Source organism: Rana temporaria, chromosome 5 (assembly GCF_905171775.1).
Source record: "Rana temporaria chromosome 5, aRanTem1.1, whole genome shotgun sequence".
NCBI classification, from domain to species: Eukaryota; Metazoa; Chordata; class Amphibia; order Anura; family Ranidae; genus Rana; species Rana temporaria.
The window spans coordinates 46,022,699-46,042,982 of record NC_053493.1 but is presented as its reverse complement, the minus strand read 5'-3'; the positions used below and the strand labels follow the sequence as shown (position 1 = coordinate 46,042,982).

The following is a 20,284-nucleotide window of genomic DNA, read 5'->3' as shown; positions in this document are numbered from 1 at the left end:
GGTCCTGTCCCAGGGGATATGTATCAATGCAAAAAAAGTTTTAAAAATTGCTGCTTTTTTGGGAGCAGTGAATTTAATAATGCTAAAAGTGAAACAATAAAAGTGAAATATTCCTTTAAATTTCATACCTAGGGGGGGTGTAAAGTTAGCATGTGAAATAGCGCATGTTTCCCGTACTTAGAACAGTCTCTGCACAAAGTGTCATTTCTGAAAGAAAAAAAGTCATTTAAAACTGACTTGCGGCTATAATGAATTGTCGGCTCCTGGCAATTCAGAGCGAATTCATTCATGAAAAAAAAAAAATTGCGTGGGGGTCCCCGCAAATTCAATTACCAGGCCCTTCAGGTCTGGAATGGATATTAAGGGGAACCCCGCCGTCAATTTAAAAAAAAAATGACGTGGGGTTCCCCCCAAATATCCATTGCAGACCCTTCAGGTCTGGTGTGGATTTTAAGAGGAACTCCACCTCAAATAAAAAAAAAATGGCGTGGAGTTCCCCCAAAAATCCACACCAGACCCCTTATCCGAGCACGTTAACCTGGCTGGCCGCAGAAAAGAGGGGGGACAGAGTGCGCCCCCCCTCTCCTGAACCGTACCAGACCACATGCCCTCAACATGGGGAGGATGTCCCCATGTTGATGGGGACAAGGGCCTCATCCCCACAACCCTTGCCCGGTGGTTGTGGGAGTCTGCGGGCGGGGGGCTTATCAGAATCTGGAAGACCCCTTTAACAAAGGGGACACCCAGATCCTGCCCCCCCCTATGTGAATTGGTAATGGGGTACATTGTACCCCTACCATTTCACGAAGGAAGTGTAAATAGTTGGAAAAAACACACACCGTAGAAAAAAGTCCTTTATTAATATAAAAAAAAAGAAAAAAAAATCCAGCGGTGGTAATCCACTCGGTCCCGTCTTCCTGCTCCAACGTTGTCTCTATCCAGCGACGGGTGATCTCCTCTCCGGTCCAGCAATGAGAAGATCTTCCGGCATCCAGAGCGCAGCATCGCCGGCCTCCTCTCTCCGCCGGACACAGCCCAGCGGAATGACGCGGCTGGAGCTTTGTCATTTCTTATATAGGGGAGGTGGAGTCACCTGTCACGTGACCCCGCACCCTCTGACGCACCCTCTGCTATGTCACTGGGGAAGCCCAGTCTTCCCCCTTGCGTCAGAGGGGGCAGGGTCACGTGACGGGTAGCCCAGCCTCCCCTATATAAGAAATGTCAAAGCTCCAGCCGCGTCATTCTGCTGGGCTGTGTCCGGCGGAGAGAGGCGGCCTCCGATGCTGTGCTCTGGAGCTCTGGATGCCGGAAGATCTTCTCATCGTTGGACCGGAGAGGAGATCACACGTCGCTGGATACAGACAACGTTGGAGCAGGAAGCCGGACCGAGTGGATTACCACCACTGGATTTTTTTATTTTTATTTTTTTATAAATTTTTTAATTAATAAAGACTTTTTTCTACGGTGTGTGTTTTTTCCAACTATTTACACTTCCTTCGTGAAATGGTAGGGGTACAATGTACCCCATTACCAATTCATATAGGGGGGGGCAGGATCTGGGGGTCCCCTTTGTTAAAGGGGTCTTCCAGATTCTGATAAGCCCCCCGCACCGCAGACCCCACAACCACCGGGCAAGGGTTGTGGGGATGAGGCCCTTGTCCCCATCAACATGGGGACATCCTCCCCATGTTGAGGGCATGTGGCCTGGTACGGTTCAGGAGAGGGGGGGGGGGCCGCACTCTGTCCCCCCTCTTTTCTGCGGCCGGCCAGGTTAACGTGCTTGGATAAGGGGCCTGGTGTGGATTTTTGGGGGAACTCCACGCCATTTTTTTTATTTGGGGTGGAGTTCCCCTTAAAATCCACACCAGACCTAAAGGGTCTGGAATGGATATTTGGGGGGAACCCCACGTCATTTTTTTTTTAAATTTGACGACAGGGTTCCCCTTAATATCCATTCCAGACCTGAAGGGCCTGGTAATTGAATTTGGGGGGGACCCCCACGCTATTTTTTTTATGAATGAATTCGCTCTGAATTGCCAGAGCCGACAATTCATTAAAGCCGCAAGTCAGTTTTAAATGTCTTTTTTTCTTTCAGAAATTACACTTTGTGCAGAGACAATTCTAAGTACGGGAAACATGCGCTATTTCACATGCTAACTTTACACCCCCCCCTAGGTACGAAATTCAAAGGAATATTTCACTTTTATTGTTTCACTTTTAGCATTATTAAAATCACTGCTCCCGAAAAAACAGCAGTTTTTAAAACTTTTTTTGCATTGATACATGTCCCCTGGGACAGGACCCAGGTCCCCAAACACTTTTTAGGACAATAACTTGCATATTAGCCTTTAAAATTAGCACTTTAGATTTCTCCCATAGACTTTAACAGGGTGTTCCGCGGCCTTTCGAATTTGCCGCGAACACCCCAAATTGTTTGTTGTTCGCCGAACAGGCAATGTTCGAGTCGAACCTGAGTTCGACTCGAACTCGAAGCTCATCCCCAGTGGTGGTCCATTATGCCCTGCACTTACATTGTGCCCTCAGTCTTCTACATTGTTACACTGTGAGAGAAGATATTGCCCCTCACACTGTCCTCAGTCTTCTTAGTAGAATGAAACAGGAGTCACTGCAAGGACAATGCCCAGAAAGGAGAGGAGTACTGCAGCCAGAACTGCATTTTCTTGTTTCAAGTGCTCTAGGGGGCCTTGTTTTTATCGGGTACTATTAATATTGATATAGTATATGGATTTAAATTGATTCGGTTTCCACTTTGGCCCGTGTCACACTGGTAATTTCATAGAAGCGATTTGTAGAAGCTACATGATCAGTCCCTATAGCATTTTTGTTTGCTAGGAAAAAAATGCATTGTAATCAATGAAAGGCCAGTGTCATTGAAATTCCAAGCAATTTGTTGCTGAGCAATTTACCTTTTGCAGCATTCAGAGCTTAGCGACAGAATCGCCAGCTTCAGTAACTCTTCATGTTATCCATTGCAGCTGCTGATCATTATGGTGCCCAGCCATTTTCAGCTGCACATAAAAACATTATAACTAGTTAAAACGGCAACACAATCCAGCTACAAAACAACATAGAAAATAAGAGGAAGGAACTGCTACAAATCTCTGCTACAAAATTGCTAGTTTAAAGCGGATGTGCCACGGGAAAATAATATTAAAAGCCAACAGCTACAAATACTGCAGCTGCTGACTTTTAATATTAGGACACTTACCTGTCCTGGAGTCCACCGCCGATCGCAGCAGAGGACGAGCGATCGCTCGTCTCTCTGCTGCTCCCCCCGCCATCCACGCTGAGGGAACCAGGAAGTGAAGCGCTGCGGCTTCACTGCCCGGTTCCCTACGGCGCATGCGCGAGTCGCGCCGCGCCCGCCGATTGGCTCCCGCTGTGTGCTGGGAGCCGAGTGTTCCCAGCACACAACGGGGGGGACAACGGGATGTGACGGAATGCCCGTCTTTTGCCCGAGAATGCCGGGCCGGAAGTGGGTGCAGATACCTGTCTTTAGATAGGTATCTGCACCCCCCTCCCCCCTGAAAGGTGTCAAATGTGACACCGGAGGGGGGGATGGTTCCGATCAGCGGGACTCCACTTTAGGGTGGAGAACCGCTTTAAAGGGAAAAAAAAAACAGCCGATTGTCATTAGGACAACTCGGCTGAATGTAATGTTAAAAATTAATTTTTGGGTGAACCCCCGCTTTAAGTGGACACTAATTTGTTTACTCTTGTTTATTGATATATATATGTAGCGCTACCCTCGGAGGAGCAGCTGGTTAGATTTGGGACGGCATATTTAAATTACCTCTGTGATGTGTCTAGGGGTGATGATGGTGGTGAGAGCAGTGACGAAATGTCCAGACAGTTGGTTGATGTTTTCAATGCTTTATTTCTGGTCCAACACGACCAACAGTCAACTTGAGGTAGATAGTACAGGTTGGTGAAAAGAGAACAAACTCCGCAGATTCAGGCTATGGATAGAAAGAAGCAGTCCTGTCTCCAATAATTACACTTGTCACGTCGCCACTCCAGCTAGAGTGGGTAAAGTGCCCCTGGACAGACCCCTCTCACAGGCCTGGCAGCCAGAGCGTCACTTAGAACTTTTTGGGGAGGAACGGGTCTCCGGCTCTATTGGAATTTAGGATTGGTGAGGGACCCCTGCCACAGGCCCAGTGCATCAAGAGCGTGAATAGTAGAGCGAATCCTCCCCGTCAATGACCAGCCTGAATCTCCCTCAGGTAAACTTCTTGTCCTTGAGTCACCGACTGACAGTTTGCAGCATACAACCTGTCAGTGTCCGGCCACCCAGATCCCCAATGGTTCGTCTAAGCCCTATTGGATCACCTGCCTCCGGGTTCACCTCAGACCGACTCCCCATCAAACAGCACAACTCGCCTGGGATCTTCTTGATGAGGGATGGGGAACCCAGTGAATTACTGGGGCCCCTTTGCAGCATCAGTTGCTCCGGGCCATGAGGGTCCAGATTTAGGAACTCCGCAAAGCACGTGCGCACCGGCCTGGTAGGCCATATCGCCTGGAACCAGGAACCCGCAAAGAACCCAGAGCAATGGCCTCCGCCACAGAAATACCCCTCCCCAGCATGCTCTGCGAGGGAAAACTCCTCTAATTGGCTGCTGGGGAGAAGCGGCTCCGCCTGGACTCCTCTGGCGCCACCTGCCATCCAGAGATGAAACAACATCTCTGGAGTACAGAATGACCCACAGGACAGTTCAGGGCTGGCGACAGCTGAATTTAAATAAATCAAACACAGATGAGAGCAAATAAGTCTCTCATCCCACTAAATTTAGTACACAGGCGCTACACACACACTATATATATATATATATATATATATATATATATATATATATATATATTGTGTTTCCCCGAAAATAAGACCTAACCCTGAAAATAAGACAGCGTTATTTTCCAGGAGGGGTGGAATATAAGCCCTACCCCGAAAATAAGCCTTAGTTTAAAATGCTTGTAAAATCCTATAAACCACTTTATTTCAGTAGTATATAATGAACAATGTGTGTGTTTCTGATGTGTGTGTTTCTGTAATACAAATGTGGGGAAGAGAGCTCCGGCGGGTCACAGAAGAGTAGAGCAGCGAAATAACGAATGTGTTTGGCACAATTATATTACAGAAACACACACATTGTACATTATATACTACTGTTATAGAGTGGAATATAGGATGTTACAAGCATTTTACCTCAATTCATACTGGGGATTCCTGTCAGGGATGGAGAGATAGGGAGAGAAAAGACAGCACATTGCATAGTAAGACCTATCCCAAAAATAAGCCCTACTGTTGCCAAAATTAATATAAGACCCGGGCTTGTTTTCAGGGAAACGCGGTTACCGATATATAGTTTTGGACATTGTGGAATTAGAGCATCTGTCAGATTATATTGCCATCTGCAACCCCTTTAAAGAGATTCACCCTCTATTTTTCCTGTTTACCATTATCATTGAAAGTAAGAGAAAATCCCAAATGTTGTGTTGTCCACAGAAAAGTAATAGTGGGAAAATCTTCCAATGGGGACACTAGTTCTGGTGACCTGGGGGTCCCCAAGGAGTTTCCTTGATTTACAGGGATTTCCTCTTACTTCTCCTGTAGTGGCCAGGGGACAGAAAGTGAAGGGAAATCTTTGCTATGGGACAGAGTTTTGCCCATAGTTCTACTTTGTATATACTTCTAAGTTTGGGCATTTTGTATATACTTCTAAGTTTGGGCGTTTTGTATATACTTCTAAGTTTGGGCGTTTTGTATATACTTCTAAGCCGAGGCATCATCCAACCATCTGAAGATATTTGAGGTGTAGCTGCAGATATGAAAATAAAAACTTTTGTAAAGGAGAAGATATCTATAGTTCTAGCTTTTCTTACAGGAAAATTATCTTTACAATCACAATTTTATTTAAAGCGGTGGTTCACCCTCCTTAACATGATTATAGCATTAAATTCGGCATCGTAGCGCGAGCTACAGTATGCTGGTCTTAAATTTTTAATCCCCGTACTCACTGTGCTATCGATCATTGAAGATTCTGACTCCCGCGGGGATTGGGCGTGCCTATGGAGAGGGAGGATGATTGACGGCCGGCTCTGGCACGTCACGCTCCCCGAAGACAGCCGAAGTAGGTCTCGGCTCTTCACGGCGCCTGCGCACAGGCTATGCGCAGGCGCCGTGAAGAGCCAAGCCTATTTCGGCTATTTCCGGAGAAGCGTGACGTGCCAGGGCCGGCCGTCAATCACCTTCTCTCACCATAGGAACGCCCATTCCCCGGAATCTTCAATGATCCATAGCACAGTGAGTACGGGGATTAAAAATTTAAGACCGGCATACTGTAGCTCGCGCTACGATGCCGAATGTAATGGTAGTAAAAAAAAAAAAAATTATTTTTTTTTTAATAGGGTGAACCCCCGCTTTAAGAAGGTGCCTATAGACTAAAGCTGCACGATTCTTGGAAAAATTAGAATCGCGATTCCTTTGCATATAATGAAGATCACGATTCTCTTACTATTCTCAAAAAAATCTTTATTTAAAGTTATTTTCAACACAAAACTGAGCTTATGTGCTTAAATACAGTATATGTAAAAGCCGCAGCAAACCTGCGAAAGTCAGAGGTGTTCTTTCACATTAGCAAGCATGTAAGGTACATGCTTGCTAATGTGAAAGAACACCTCTGACTTTCACATTTAACTAAATGGTGTTCTGTCAGATTAGCAAAGGTTTGCTGCTGCTTTTAAAATTTAACATGTAAACAGACTGTCAGATTTACATATACTGTATTTAAGCACATAGGCTCCGTTTTGTGTTGAAAATAACTGTGAAATCTAAAACTCCGTTGGGTGTAACAAGATGTCCGCTTGCCCCCTTCTCACTAACATTACTGTGCAGGAGTGTGGGGTGGAGCAAGATGGCGGCGACGAAATGTCACTTCCTGGCGAGACAGCCACCGCCGGGTGTACCAAGATGGCCGCCGCCCCGGAGCTAGGCCGAAGCCGGGGACTTTCCTATGGCCGCACCCGAAAATCATGGGACATCCTGCCTGGAGATCGTGGGGGTGAATCGAGATCACGATCTTTTCGCGATTTACCGTGCAGCTCTACTATAGACATCATTGGTCCTTTGTTTATCAAGAACTTCACTGCCATGGATTTTAGTTCTGTACCTATTTCCTGAATATTAAAAAACTTTTCGTATTGGTTGGTGCTTTTTTAAGTGTGAACTGATTAGGTAACTTCCAGTTTGCTTTTTTTTTTTTAACATTTGAACTAACCTTTGAAATGATATGGTTTGGTTTAACCTCATTCACCTTGTAATGTTAAAGTATTTTTAATATATTCTTTCTCATAAATTTGGTTATTTGTCATTGCTTTGCTCTGCAAAAACATGTGTATTAGGCTACCTAACCAGAAATTATACCTATGAATTCTAACTTTGCACATCTTTCTGTTTTAGTGTGCGTTTTATCCCACTGATTGTCAAAGATTTGTTCTGTTTTGTTCCCTGAATACCCACAGCTTTGCTCTTTAGAGCTTATACACACAACTGTGCATACAAAAACACACAGAAAATGGATGCGTTGCCTTTACTGCCTTGAACTGCATTTTTCAGTTGTCTCCAGCAACTCTTATAGCATGTTCACAGTCTCTAGCAGTCTCCTGCAGTATATAAACAGTCTCTGACCATCTCTTGGATCATGTCTGAAATCTCTGACCATCTCTTGTATCATGTCTGCAATCTCTGACCATCTTTTGTATCATGTCTGCAATCTCTGAGCATCTTTTGTATCATGTCCACAGTCTCTGACTATCTCTTGTATCATGCCCATAGTCTTTAACTATATCCTGTCCTGTGTCTGCTGTCTCTGATAATAAATATTTACTGAATTTTATGTGTGGGCCCTTGGTGATGTCACTTGAGGCTGCCCATGTCTAGAAAGTTGACCACCACTGTGCTATACCATGACCTGGATAAATAAGAACATTCAGACACAATAGTGCTCATGGGTTATTGCAGTTTTCCTGCTCTTTGCACTGAGAGAGACAAAGTAATTATACATAATTAGTAACACTATCCAATTAGATAAAGATTTCGATTATTTAGATATATGCATAATATTATATAATAAACTAAAGATTGCTAAAATCTGGTGCAGCTCTGCATGGTAGCCAATCAGCTTCTAACTTCAGCTTGCTCAATTAAAAAAAATAACTGGAAGCTGATTGGCTACAATGCACAGCTGCACCAGATTTTGCACTCTCCAGATTTAGTAGATCAACCCCAAAGTGTACTGAGTTATTTTCTTTACATTTTTGACATATTTTTAATGGTGCAGACTATAGGGCTGTCTTTTTCATCCATGCTTTACCACCTACACAGAATGGCACAGAGCAAGAATTCAGGACAGCAAATCTGAACTTTTCATATGTCACAGGATATACTGGTGACTTCTGACATAGCAGAGCTTGGTTTGGGAAGAAAGCCAGCAATTGCAGTTTAAACACAGGTTCCTTTTATGTAAGACTGAATATGTTTCCATCTTCTATGAGGGTTCATGTACCTTGGAATACTGCTTACAATAGGTGAACGAGAAAGTTGAAGACTGATAGAAGGGTTTAGACCAGGGGTGCCCAACCTTTTGAAGAGCGAGGGCCACTTAAAGTGGTTGTAAAGGTAATTTTTTTCCCTTTACCTTAGTGCAGTCCTCCTTCACTTACCTCACCCTTCGATTTTGCTTTTAAATGTCCTTATTTCTTCTGAGAAATCCTCACTTCCTGTTCTTCTGTCTGTAACTACACACAGTAATGCGACACTTTCTCCCTGGTGTGGAGAAAGCCTCTTGAGGGGGGAGGGGCGAGCTGGAGTGTCAGAACGCCCACTAACACACAGCTCCTTTCTCTATCTGCAAAGTAGAGAGTGTCCTGACTTGCCTGCTCGTCCCCTCCCCCTCAAGAGGCTTTCTCCACACCAGGGAGAAAGCCTCACATTACGGTGTGTACTTACAGACAGAAGAACAGGAAGTGAGGATTTTTCAGAAGAAATAAGGACATTTAAAAGCAAAATGGAAGGATGAGGTAATTGAAGGAGAACTGCACTAAGGTAAAGGAAGCTATTTAGGGAATTTTTTTTTTTACCTTTACAACCCCTTTAAGTGACTTGGTAACCGGTCACGGGCCACAATGAGTGGAGCGGGCAGATGGCAGGTCCGTGTCTGCTCTATATATGCAGAGTGGACACGGACACAGCCCACAATAAATTTTTTTTGGCGGATTGGATTGAATTAAAGGTAGAACACAAGTTGGTTTATATCTGCCACTCCTTAGAGGTGAATGGAGGGTCCAATTGGGTCCGACTGACCATGTGAAAGGGGCCCAAGGCTGCTTTCACACAGATGCGCTGCAGTTTACCCACACCGCTGATGCAACACAGTGTACCTTTGGCTTTCCTGCACTTTGCAATAGACTTCTATTATATTCTGCAGGTTTGCTGCACTTTCAGAAAGCTCACCAAACTCGCAGGTAATAACAGAAGTCTATGGCTCAGTGCAGGTAACCTGCAGGTAAACTGCTCTGCACCTGCGGATCAGTTTGAGAGCAGCACAGTAACCACTGCAGAACAGATATTCCCATATATACACTGTGATTTTAGTAATAAAACTGACCTTTAATAACAGTATTCTATTCTATTTTATCCCAGAGCAGGAGGTTGCGGGCCACATCAGAGGGCTCCAAGGGCCACATGTGGCCCCCGGGCCACTGGTTGGGCACCCCTGGTTTAGACCATGGCTACAGTTTTGTGGATCCTGTAGCAGTCTGTGGTAAGGAAGTGTATGCTGAGATTGCAGACAAAGCTTGCTCGTTATTGTTCAGTTTATGTCTGTATACTCCATAGTCCCAAGCTATGGCTATTGACTAAAATAAAAAAGTAATTGGTGCAGGCAACCAAAATTATTTTTCTGTTCAGAACTGCTGGTTTATTGTTTAATAAGGTGTGGATTGTGGAAGTTCAAGAGATACCGTTTAAGATGGTATGAGCATTTCACACAGACGATCTCTAGGAGGCTGCCCCAGAAGCTGTGCCATGCATCCCAACAGTAAAGGAAATTCTTTATTATCATCCATGAACAGCTGGTGACTCAGCTTGGGCAGAGGAAAGTCTGGAAAAATGTTCAAGTCTTATGTTCTTTACAAAAAATGATTGGGGTGTTTATATGCTCTTTGCCAGTTATTTACCTTTGTGTTTTGTCTGCAGCTCCAGTGCTTCCTGGCGCATACCACACCTCTCCAACTCAAGGCTATGGGTACATGCAGCCTACAAGTATGTCCTCTATGAGGTCAATGCACTCTCCAAATGCACATTCTCCTTCACAGAGCCTGGTAAGTATTGTTTCTATTTTCTTCTAGAAAATTCTCTAGAAAATCTACTAAACGTGGAAAGTTTGGCGTTTTAACTTTTTGTTGGTTTCTTTGTGGGAAGAGAGGCACCTCTAAGTGTAGCAATAAATTGCTAAATGTTGTACCTTCATTAAAGCGGTAGTTCACCCTCTCGTACTTGATGTTACCATCGAGACAGGCATTGTAGCGCGAGCTACAGTATGCCTGTCCCGATTTTTTTAACCCCGTACTCACCTCGTAGTCGTCCATCGTAGATTTCGGCTCCCGCGGGGAATGGGCGTGCCTATGGAGAGGGAGGATGATTGACGGCCGGCCCTGGCACGTCACTCTCCCCGAAGACAGCCGGAGTAGGTCTCGGCTCTTCACGGCGCGTGCGCACAGGCTATGCGCACGCGTCGTGAAGACCAAGCCTATTTCGGCTATTTCCGGAGAAGCGTGACGCGCCAGAGCCGGCCGTCAATCATCCTCCGTCTCCAGAGGCACGCCCATTCCCCGGTATCTTCGATGGACGACTACAAGGTGAGTATGGGGGGAAAAAATTTGGGACAGGCATACTGTAGCTCGCGCTACAGTGCCTGATTTAAAGGTAAAAGAAATTTTTTTTTTTTTTTTTCCTGTCGATAGGGTGAACCCCCGCTTTAAATGTAACCATATTGCTACACTTAGAGGCTCCTCTCTTCTTTTTTATACTCAGTTGTGACATGACGCTACTCTTATATCAAGACATCGCTTGTATATCAAGGCAAAATTTATTGTAGCGCCATGCTCCCATTGAGTATGTGCTATGTGTTAAATTTTAGTGTCTGAGCTGTAGTTTAGCTCAGAAGGATTATGCTAAATTGTGTGTTGTGTTTCAGTTCAGCTGGGTTGCGCAATTTTCCCCTTGATGGTGGGTGTCGCTGTTACCACAGGTCAAGGTTGGAAAGGCAGCAGGCTGGATGCATTGGGTATCTCTTTCCCAGAAGCGGCTCAGGGGGCATGGTCAACCCGCTGTGCATTCTAGGGAGGGGTACTTAAGAGACAGATGCTGTTTTGGCGGGGTCTTCCGATCCTGACCTGATGGCTCTCCTGGCCTCAGGGATGTGTGAGCTGTTTCGTAGCCGGCTGGTCCAAGGCCTCTTAACTGAGAGTAGGCCCAGGAGTTTCTGGGGCCTACTAATCTAGAAATGGTCCTTCGCTACCTTGGCTACGGGAGGAAGCTAAACCAGTGGGATTCAATTGAAGGACGTATACTGGCAAATTTACCTTACGTGCTGCCGGCCTGGCTGAAATATTCTTGGCACCGTGAGTTGTGTACTTTATTGGAACTATACAAAGTGTGCGAGTGATTACACGATCTTGTGGCAGAAGATCGTGGGATGGCCTGACAACACTTATCAAGTCTGTGGCAAAGACTTTAACGAGCTTCGCACCAGCTGCTAGGCCAGTGAGAGTGGGCCTATCTGGTGGTGGCTGACATCCAGTGTGGAACTGAATTAATCCTCTGGATCTAAGTTGTACCCGTGATCCACAAAGTAAAGATACCTGAGTCTCTCCCCATCCCTCTACCCCTATGGAGAACTCTGTTCAATAAAAACCTTGAAAGAGACTTCGTGTTTGGTGCAGACATTTTTCTGGACAACTCTTCGAGGAGAACCCCTGAAACGAGCGCATAGAACAGTAAGGTAATGGCAGGCCCAAATCTAAACCAGCAGCTTCTTCGGGGGTAGTGCTACATTATTAAAACATTTTGCTTGTCTTGCAAACCAAGTTACTCTCAAACCAAGGTTTTACTGTACGTGGTTTATTCAAACTCCTTCCTAGAGGACTGCGCTGTTGTGTTGATGAAGTATGACAGACATGTGGGAGGGTAGGTCTTATCACTTTGATTAGATTATTTTGCTTTGTCTGCCACATTGGGTGCCTACATTACAGGGGCGAGGTTGGTTTAATTAGATATAATTTACTTTCTTTGCCTGGTTGTATCTTTTCATGGAATTTCTCACAATTCTACCAAATCTTGCTGTTTAAGATTTGGTGGCTGTTATGCCAAAAGAAATGGTTCTGGGAACATTTCTCCAAGTCTTTTGGAGAGTTCTTTTACCAAAACTTTCTTAGAAATACCTGGGGTTTACAGTACGTAACATCCAGTGGAACACAACTCTCTTTCACACTCTTTTGCATTGTAATACACTAGTTCTGGAGAGAATTAACTGTAACACTATAATAATAATAAATCTGAATGTACTATTTTCAGTGAAGATAAATTATAATGGTTCTTTAAAAGAGATGTATTTTTTTTTTTAATCATACTTACCTAGGTGGATGTTGCATCTGTCCCCTGGCACCTCTAACACTGAGAACCGAGCAATCTAACACCTCTGATCGCTCGGTTCTCACGGCACCCCGAGCACAGAGCTGTCATCTGTCAGTCAGCAGCTCTCTGCTCTGCCCCCCTGCGCTCACTGGAGGGCTGGGTTGTGGAGGGAGCGGCCAGGCATGTGGGCGGATCCCGACTTCATTGTTGCGCTCTTGCCCGAGCCTGGCTCTGTGACTTCAGCCGACAGCGGGCGTCACTGGAGTGCAGAACGAGCTGAACTCCTGTGATCCACAGGAGAAGTACAGCCAAACGAATTTTAGCTGTCCTTTAACACATTTCCACAATTATTTACCTGAAATGTAACTAATTTATTTAAAAGTGAACACACAATATATAGGTAAAGTATTGCCTAAATTGTCAGCGTTATATAAATATCTATAATATATAATAAATAAATTAAATAGAATAAATAATAAAATTCAGCATAAGCAGAAAATCAAGTTTACACCAAAGCATAACATCTTGTTGTGTTTTTAACACCATCTGGTGGCCATCAAGAATATATTACAGATCTGTTGATTGTTACTAGCTGCGATCCCTCTTCCTAACAGGGATCATCTCTCTTAAAGCAAACGCTGCAACAGTTTGTAAAAAAAATTGTAACCTGCTTAGTTTAAGAATGATGTATGTTCATCGGATTTAAACAACAAGACAAAAATAACTACATTAAAAACATACATCCTCAGAACCTGCAGTTGCTCCAGAAGGCAAACATCCTTATAAAGCATGGTCCAATTCTCTTATAGGGTAAAATCATATTGTGTATATACTGTTATACCCTAAGGCAGTTGGACACTCCCAGAATTAATGGGCTACAATGTTTTTTTTTTGTTTGTTTTTTTAAATAATCGCAATTTGTGCATTCAGAAAAACATCCATATGTTTTTGTAAAAATCTAGAGATGATGGATGTATGTAGTAATTTTCTCCTCCACTTCTAAGTTGAGTCCTTCCACTCTGCCTCAAAATCTGGATGCTGCTCCAAACACACAGTGAAGGAAGCAAATAAGCCTGGCACCACGTGACATCATTGTTGTGCGGTGGCGTTTTTCTTCCTTCAATCTAGAGAGATGGCCGGAACCAACTTCTGTCCATTCCACATTTTGACAACTCTAATGCCGCGTACACATGATCTGGCTTTTGCCCGGCCAAATCACATCTGAATTCCGACGGAATTCCATCGGAAAAATACAGAACCTGTTCTATATCTAAACTTCGATGGAATTCATCGTAATTTCCAATGAAAAAACTCAGATGGGGCTACACACGATCGGAAAATTCCGATCGTGTGTACAGGGCATTAGACCCCCCTTCACATGGGCACTGCCACTGTGGCAATGTGCTCAAGCCTCACCCGCCTGTCAAAACCTGGCAATGGCCACCAGATGCCCCAATACACTTTGTCACAGTCATTGGGCCGCCGCATGGCAAAAAAAAGTAGGGCATGTCATATTTGGCAGGAGATGCCACCTGTAAACCCACCCCATAGAAGTGAATAGGGCCACACAGCGAAGGAGCTGCAACTGTGTCTAATGGCCGTGGTTGTGCCATGATGAAGAGTGATTTCAGTGTGAAATCCCTCTTCAAACAGGCTTGCGGTAGACAACAGCATATTGCCTCCTGGTCACTTGCTGAACACGGGCCAGCCACAGTTGACAAAGCAATCCACTGTGGAAGTCAACAGTATTGTATTACCCATGTGATAGGGGCCTTACTCCATAAAAACACACACTTTACAAACAAGAAAAAAACTCCCAGCACACTTAACAACTGGCCTGCAATAAAAAAAAAAAAAAAAAATAGCCCTGTCTAACAGTTCATGTCAAAGACTGTGGGTCAGATTCACGTCGATTCCGGCGTAGCGTAGCATAAGCTATTTACACTACGCCACCGCAACTTAGTGGAGCAAGTGCCGTATTCTCAAAGCACTTGCTCCGCAATTTGCGGCGGCGTGGTGTAAATGGCCTGGCGTATCCCCGCGTAATTCAAAGGGGGCGGCTTGTATTTAAATTAAGCGCGCCCCCGTGCCGACCGAACTGCGCATGCGCCGGCCTTAAACGTAGCCCAGTGCGCATGCTCTGTAGTACGCCGCAAATACATTGGTTTCGACGTGAACGTAATTAACGCACAGCCCTATTCGCGACGAGATACGTAAACGACGTAAACAACGGAAAAACCTGACGCTGTCCCGACAGCCATACTTAACATGGCATACGGCGGACCGACGTAAGGTTACCCCTCATATAGCAGGGGTAACCTTACGCTTACGGAAACGACGTAAACTACGGCGAAGCGGTGCAAAAACGTTTGGTAATCGGCGTATCGGCTCATTTGCATATGCGATGCTGAAATCGACGTAAATGCCACCTAGCGGCCAGCGTAGTATTGCATTTAGGATCCGACGGTGTAAGTGACTTACACCAGTCGGATCCTAGCCTAATTCTGGCGTATCTTGTTTTGAGAATACAAAACAATGATACGCCGGCGGGATTTTCGAATTACGCCGGTGTATCTGTAGATACACCGGCGTAATTCTTTTGAGAATCTGGCCCAGAGGGTTTAGTTGGACACATTTGCAAATATATGTGAAAGTTTGTTAAAAAGGGGAAACAACAAAAGTCACTGTTACAGCTTTTCGGCTTCCTGTGTTACCTGCCTGCTTATTGGATCATGAAAGGTCATTATTGCATGGGTGATATCGTCCATTTGCTCCTATAATTTGCCTAAAACATATCCAGCCCCTAGTGCCTGAAAACATGTTAAACGAATAGTATTGTCAATGCAAATGTAATTGACTGGCTCACTAGCAGTATAATAAAGTATATCTAAAGCCAAAACTTTTTATCCTAGTTTTGGAAAAAGATATGAGAACCATGGGAGGTTAGACCCCCATCAGGTTTATTGTGGGGTTTTTTGTGTCCCTATTGGGGAGATTAAAGGGGTTGTAAAGGTAAATGTTTTTTCACCTTAATGCATCCTATGCATTAGGGTGAAAAAACATCTGACGGTACCGCCCCCCCCCCCCCCCGAACCCCCGTTTTACTTACCTCACCCCTCGAAAGTCCCGCACGCATCCCCGTGATCCTCTTCGGTTTCCAGCCTGGCCGTTGATTGGCTAGGCTGGACTGATTGATAGCAGCGCAACCATTGGCTGGCGCTGCTGTCAATCACATCTGATGATGCGGCGCATGTGGGGGCGGGGCCGAGTGATACAGTCAGCGGCTATGCCCGCCGCTGTATCACGGGAGCGCGCCCGCAAAAGCTTTCCACCATGCGAGCTCGCTCGCATGAAGGTGGAAAGCTCTTGCGAGGAGGAGCCGAGAAATTCGCCGAGGGACCCCAGAAGACCAGGTTCGGGGACACTCTGTGCAAAACGAGCTGCACAGTGGAGGTAAGTATAACATGTTTGTTATTTTAGAAAAAAAAAAAAAGTACTTTAGTGTTCCTTTAACTCTGTTTTATTTAGTGGCCATTATCAGTAGGAATGGACTTGAAGGAAAATCTAAAATTTAAAAGAGAAGCATCTATACTCACCTTGGTGGATGCAGCATCGATCTGATGCTGCATCTGTCCCCTGCTGGTTCTGCAGTGAGAACTGAGCGATCAAACACCGCTGATCTCTCAGTCATTCACACTAAACAGAGAGCCATGGCTTTCAGTCTTCGGCTCTCTGCTCTGCCCCTGGAGAGCTGGAGAGCTGGGCTGTGGATGGGCTGGCTCAGGCTCTGAGAGACTGAGCCAGGTGTTGGTCCAGGCATCTGGGTGGATCCAGACTGTAAATTGACATCAGCCGACAGTGGACTTAAGCCCGCTGTTGGCTGAAAACAGGTCACAGGTGTGCAGAATGAACTGCACTCCTGTGACCTACAGGAGAAGTAGCTTTGGCTATACTTCTCTTTTTAATTTGTCACCACAACAGGAATAAAGGGGAAATGTTCCAATGGGGGCACTTGTTCCAGTGACCACTGTGAGACCTGATTGGCCTAGAAGAGAAGCGACCGCATAGATCCAGAGGAGGCTGTCCTCATTGGATCTTGCTCACTCTGCAATGCCGTTAACACCAGAGCCTGACCATGAGTACCACCCATGGGGGGGTGCTGGAGGCGGGGATCGGAAGGTTAGTTTGGACCCCCCCCCCAGGCAACATTTAACAATCAATGATGTAAGGACCAACGCTAGGGACTTTGTGGATTAAATGGCAGTTCCTACGATGCAGGCTTATGATAGACCCAAAAAGGAACGTTGTTTTTATAAACACTGGTCTGGTCTGTATATGGCCTAAAAAAAATAAGTAATTTTTATGTCCCTGATGCTGATAATTTTTCTAGATAAACTTTCAAAATACATGTAACACTTTTTTAATGAATACATTGATGGAATTACCTTTTGTATGTTTTTGCTGGAGCTCCTCTTTAAACGTCTTACTCAGGAAGTCTGCAGCTTGTTATTTTAATATACTGTTGCGGTTAATGAGGTTTCCTGCTTAAATTTTTATTTTTATTGCCTCTCGTTTAGAGAACATACAGAGCCATGTACGACTACAGCGCTCAAGATGAAGACGAAGTTTCCTTTAGGGACGGTGACTATGTTGTTAACGTGCAGCCCATTGATGAAGGATGGATGTATGGAACTGTGCAAAGAACAGGGAAGACGGGAATGCTTCCAGCCAATTACATCGAGCCAGTTAACTGAGAGCCGTGCCTTGCCGCACGTTCCGACACCGAGCAGCGCTTTTATTTGTGAGGATCATGAATTGTTTATTGACGATCATTGTTTTAAAACTCTCAAAATTATCTTTAAGCTTACATGCTTATTTTTTAAGCACTAGCATAAAATTCTAGGACAAACGTTCAAATGGCGGCATAAAAATCGTACAAAAAAAAGCACTTAGATTAAAGCTGTGCTGCTTATAAACCCGTGAGAAGCGGACCTAAAAAAAAAAAAAAAAAAGACAAATACCTGTAGCTGTAGCGGAGTGTTCTACTGAATTATTTAATGGGATTTTAGAGGATTTTTATTTCTTCCAAACAGAAATACTATCCTACTTTTAACTCAGAGGGCTGTTATGTGCTGACAATCGTGATTATAGCAGAGGCATCATATAAACGGGAAAGCATTGATAACCTTATCCTGCGGCTTTTGCTACGTTCTGATCTATTTGCTAAGTGTGCATCATTTAACACGTCACTGCTATTACAAGGAATATAACCTCTCAATTATTTTACTTTAATTAAATTTTAAGGAAAACATTTGTTTGATAATATTTTTAAATGTGATTTGAATATTTTTTTTTTTGTGTTTTAACTTCCTTTTAAAAGGACATCACATGACGGAATGAGAAAAAGATAATTTTTCGGCTTGTAAAAAACGTTTTCAGCCTCTAGAAAAAGCGATTTTTTTCCAACTTCATTAAAATCATTAAAACGACATTGCCCACACACCCACACACGATCGTTAAAAAAAAAATGCTCTAGCAAAGCGTGGTGACGAACAACACATACGACGGCACTATAAAGGGGAAGTTCCATGCGGATGGCGCCACCCTTGGGGCTGCTTTATCTGATTTCGTGTTTGTAAAAGACGATTTGCGCTTTTTTGTCTGTTACAGCGTGATGAATGTGCTTACTCCATTACGAAGGGTAGTTTTACCAGAACGAGCGCTCCTGTCTCATAACTTGCTTCTGAGCATGCGCGGGTTTTTCACGCCGTTAAAGCCCACAATCGATCATTTTTTAAAACCCGAAAAACGACATTGTTTAAAACTTCGTTAAAAAATAGAGCATGTTCGAATTTTTTTTTTGGTCGTTTTTCAGAATCCGAAAAATGCTGTGATGCCCACACACGATCATTTTAACTTACATTTTTAAAAAATTTTGTTTTTTAAAAGCCGCAAAAATGATCGTGTGTACGCAGCATAACTGTCATCTGTAGCTTTGGTCTCCTGCCTCACTCCTCTGCCCAGCAACATAGGATTTTTCCAAAAATATAAAAGTTACTCCCTTGGATCGGTTAATGATGTGTGAGAATTGCAATTGCAATAATTTTTTAAATGGTAGGCTGAAGTTTTTTGCCCAGTTCTATAGGGGAAGAACATAAACGAAAGTGGTCAGTGATAGTATGAAAAACCTATATCCAGCAAAAATTGCAATCCTTGTTTTATAACAATCAATACAGTCAAAGGGTCCAAGGGGGAAAGTAGAAACCTCTTTTAAAGAATAATTTTTGGCTAATTATTCGAACCAAAACTATGGAATAATCCAATAATAATACTAATTATCTGTCTGGCTTCCTCATATTGCGCTGGTTCTTTAAGTATCTATTGTTCCTAGTAAGAACTGAGATCTCTGGGAGAAAAGGGGTACACTTCGCTGACATCCTGGAGAACTCTAATGTCGCATATACACGATCGGAACTTCGGACAAGAAAAGTACGATGTGAGCTTTTGGTCGGAAATTACGACCTTGTGTAGACCCCATCTGACTTTTTCTGTCGGAATTTCCGACAGCAAAAATTTGAGAGCTGGTTCTCAAATTTTCCGACAGGAAAAGTTCTTGTCGGAAATTCCGATCATCTGTATGCAATTCCGAAGCGCAAAAAAACATGCATGCTCAGAATCAATTCGATGCATTCTCGGAATCATTGAACTTCTCAGCTCGTTGTAGTGTTGTACGTCACCGCGTTCTTGATGGCCAGAATTTTGTGTGACAGTGTGTATGCAACACAAGTTTGAGCCAAAATTCAGTCTGAAAAAAATCCACGGTGACCAAATCCTACCAAAATTCCTCCAAAACAGAATGGAGGGAAGTTCTGCTTTATGTGCTGTAGACAACGGTGTATACCTTTGGCAAATATCTCCTAAACCTACACGGTTTATTGCAAACACCTACAGGTAAGCCTTAATCTAGGCTTACCTGTAGGTGTAACTTCCGGGGGAGGATTTACAACCACTTTAATAATACTATAAACAAGACATGGACTGATATTTTAATGAGTTGTACTCTGAGATTGAGTTCACGGAGAAAAACAAAATATTTGCATATTCCCCTCCCCACTTTCTATCCAAGTTACTTTATGTCAATTAATGCATCTGAGAGGTTTGATTCTCTTTACAGAATCAGGGACATGAGTTGCACTTAAACCATAACATATTACAATAGACTTAGATTTACCTTCACAGGGATATCTGAAGGGGTTCAGGCTATGGCTTCAAGATGCTCCCCACAATCTGGATAAGACCAGAGCTTGTCTGGTATTGCTGGGCTTCTTAGACTCCCAACTGCTATCAAGTGTTGTATATAGCAGAGGAAAGAACGCTGTACCCAAAACCACTCACTTAGATGATGTACAACCTCGGTCATTTTCCCACAAGCCATCAAAGGTATGAGAAAGCCCAGTTTGCATTAAAAACTGAATGTCCCTTTTAAAAAAAGAGAATTTGGCTGCCCATACACTCTATACAGCGTAGATTACAGGTGTCAAACACAAGGCCCGCGGGCCGAATCCGGCC

The 20,284-nt window shown here is 44.1% G+C and overlaps 1 protein-coding gene across 4 annotated transcripts in view; it reads left to right on the top strand.

Moving 5' to 3' along the window:
• Positions 1-18,024, top strand: part of NEBL (nebulette) — a 309,628-nt gene extending 291,604 nt beyond the window's left edge. For all 4 annotated transcript variants that reach the window (XM_040352495.1, XM_040352496.1, XM_040352493.1 and 1 more), the window contains 2 exons: positions 10,277-10,401; positions 17,293-18,024. In XM_040352495.1, coding sequence (XP_040208429.1) covers positions 10,277-10,401; positions 17,293-17,469 — 302 coding nt within the window. In that variant the 3' untranslated portion in view covers positions 17,470-18,024. The remainder of the gene's footprint in view (positions 1-10,276; positions 10,402-17,292) is intronic.
• Positions 18,025-20,284: the final 2,260 nt, after the last annotated feature.